Source organism: Theobroma cacao, chromosome 6 (assembly GCF_000208745.1).
Source record: "Theobroma cacao cultivar B97-61/B2 chromosome 6, Criollo_cocoa_genome_V2, whole genome shotgun sequence".
In the NCBI taxonomy this organism is placed as follows: domain Eukaryota; kingdom Viridiplantae; phylum Streptophyta; class Magnoliopsida; order Malvales; family Malvaceae; genus Theobroma; species Theobroma cacao.
Genome location: NC_030855.1, coordinates 13656213 through 13658879, shown reverse-complemented (window position 1 = coordinate 13658879; position 2667 = coordinate 13656213). Strand labels below are relative to the sequence as shown.

General features: G+C 36.5%; 1 protein-coding gene across 1 annotated transcript; it reads right to left on the bottom strand.

Moving 5' to 3' along the window:
• LOC18595791 (F-box protein CPR30) lies at positions 1152-2380 on the bottom strand. The gene has a single exon (XM_018123007.1). The coding sequence runs from the start codon at positions 2299-2301 to the stop codon at positions 1159-1161; it is 1143 nt and encodes a 380-aa protein (XP_017978496.1). The 5' UTR covers positions 2302-2380; the 3' UTR covers positions 1152-1158.

The window sequence follows — 2667 nt, the reverse complement described above, 5'->3', positions numbered from 1 at the left end:
ATAAATAAGACGTACATACATTAATACCACAACAATAAACCCTTTCTCACAAAACAAAAATGTTAAAAGAGTTTCCGAAGAAAATATTATTCTTTGATAGTCCAAATGTAATATTTTATTATTTACGTATAATGTCATTATTTTTATATTTATCTTTACACTTTCAAAAGTTCAAACTATGTATCTTATCTTTTCACAAAATTAAACCCCTCATGATTAGACACAACGTATAGAAGAGATATTAGTAAATACAAATCATTTGGGCTGGCCACCCTCCCCTTATGCTAAGGAAAAAGGTCAGGTTACCTTTTGCGTTTAACTATAGCTAGAGATATTTCAGACATACTTAAACATTTTCTTTGTGTGATAACGAGTGGCATAGAAAAACCTGTGGTTTTTTATTTGCAAATTTTATGTGGAATTTGACGAAGTAATTTTGGTCGATATAAGTTTTCAAAGAAACAAATTTGGAAACTACATATCGCAAAATCATTGGCTGAGTTAGGTTGCAACATGGCTTGATATCGATGTTAAAATCCTAATTAAAACTGTTCTCGGAAACCTCAGGATGGCTGCTTGCTTTGGGAAAGGATAGACTACTTGTATTTGAAGCTTTTGTGGTTAATGTTTGGTTTGGCTGTAACCTTGTTCATTATTATCAGATGGAAAAGTCAAGCCATCATGTGCCCTTCCTTCGATTCTCAATTTTTTATACTTCCATTCAGCCTTATCATCATCAGCACCGACTATAAATTTTTAATTGATGGTTTAATGCAGTCTTATAGCTTAAACCATTGTTTATATATTTAATGATGTAAGAGATACGCTTCCACGATCCGGGCTCCGGTCCTAGGTGCGACTTGGATACAAAATTGAACCTTTTAGAATCTCAAATTGTAGTAAAATGTTTAAAAATGGCCATCGTAAAATGTCAAATGAGATTGCTGTGCCAATTGAATCTCTAAATTCGGATTTGGCAAGGCTTGAGGAAAAATTGCATGACTTGCATTGTAAGAAGAAAAGAGCTTTGAGTCTGTACTTGTGGAGAATGTAGAATGTGGAAAAAGGCGAGCTAAGAAAAGCATGACAAGTTAAATAGAGAAAGAAAAGAAGCATGAAAAGTTAAACAATGCTTTACTTGCACTGTTGAATCAATTTTTAATAGACAGAAACCAGGCTTTCCACGTAAATGATTGTGGAAAAGCGTTGGCATTGGGGTACCCCTAGAATACACAGAGTCTCCCCTGTTTCATTCCCCAGATTGAACCAAGCAGGTTGACAACCTCCGCCATCATCTAGCAATATCTTTTCACCACTCCTGGAATATGCTATAGCTCTAGTGTGAAATATATTCGTCAGCCATTCGTCTCGTGACAGATGAAGTAGTTCAGTCCAAGTCTCTTTGACTCCGTATTCCTTCATCACCCATAAATTTACATGTTCCTCGATTGAACAAGTTGAGTACCGACGGGAAACGCATAAGTATCCTCCCAGCACCCCTGCATTCATGTAACCGAAAATTGTACAATCACCGCCACATTTGTTCTTTTTGAAGCTTATGTCACCTTCAGGAACCTCAAAATATTCTTCAGTACTAAGATTAAGAGCAAAGATCACTTTACCTCCAAAAAATTCATCTATTTCATCTCCTACCCAATGCAGGGAACCATTTACATAAGCACCGTCATTGTAATTAGTAAAAATGTCATAAGGGCAATCCTTAATCCTCCTCCAAGAATTAGCCTTCAGGCTATAAATCATAACTTTGAAGCAATTTTGAGTCTTGGATCTGAACATTTTCACTACTTTGTAATCGCTGTTGCTGACATCATACCCAAATCCGAGTATGGTATTCTTGTCATACCCGCATCCAGGTAGAATATCATGATCCATGGTTATATCATCACCTAATGTTGGCAGATAATGGTATTTTCTAGTTGATGGATTCCACAAAGCAATGCCTTCTTGACGATGGTATACAGCAAGCAAACCGTTGCAAGAACCAAATATTCTGGACTGATATTTGTTTGCTTCAGCTGTAAACGGACGAGGAAATTGCACCAAGTTGCACAGCGAGTCGAAGTCCACTGCATAGGCCTCGTTATCATTTTCTACACAATTATCAAGAAAGAGCTTGATATTGGTGCTGGTTTTCAAGGACTGATGGAGATGGATTTTGACGAAATCTGAGTCATCTATGAGGGAACCCCATGGCTTGGACACGCATTTGAAGCGAAGTAGTGTCTTCACGGGAAGTCGACAAAGTATGTCAGTGATCAAATCCGATGGAAAAGGACACATTTGTGGATTTGGCAATAGAAAAGAAAGCTTGGTTCAGGGTTTTGAAGAGAAATGAAAATTTCTTTCACGAGGATGGACAACACTGCACCAAACCGGAAAATGAAAGGAAAAGTTGGAAACTATAAATGAGTTCATAATCAGCTTATGGAAAGGTCAAACCACCATTTGCCCTTCCTTTCTTTCTCAATTGTTTTTTGTTATTTCGATTTTCATCTTCACCATCATCAACGCGGTCTCTGTGGAAAAGTCAAACCACCATGTGCCTTTCCTTTCTTTCTCAATTTTTTTTATACTTCAATTTATATTTTTATTTTTAGAGTATGTTTGGCTTGACTTTTTTCTAATTTAAAAGTTATTATAAAACTC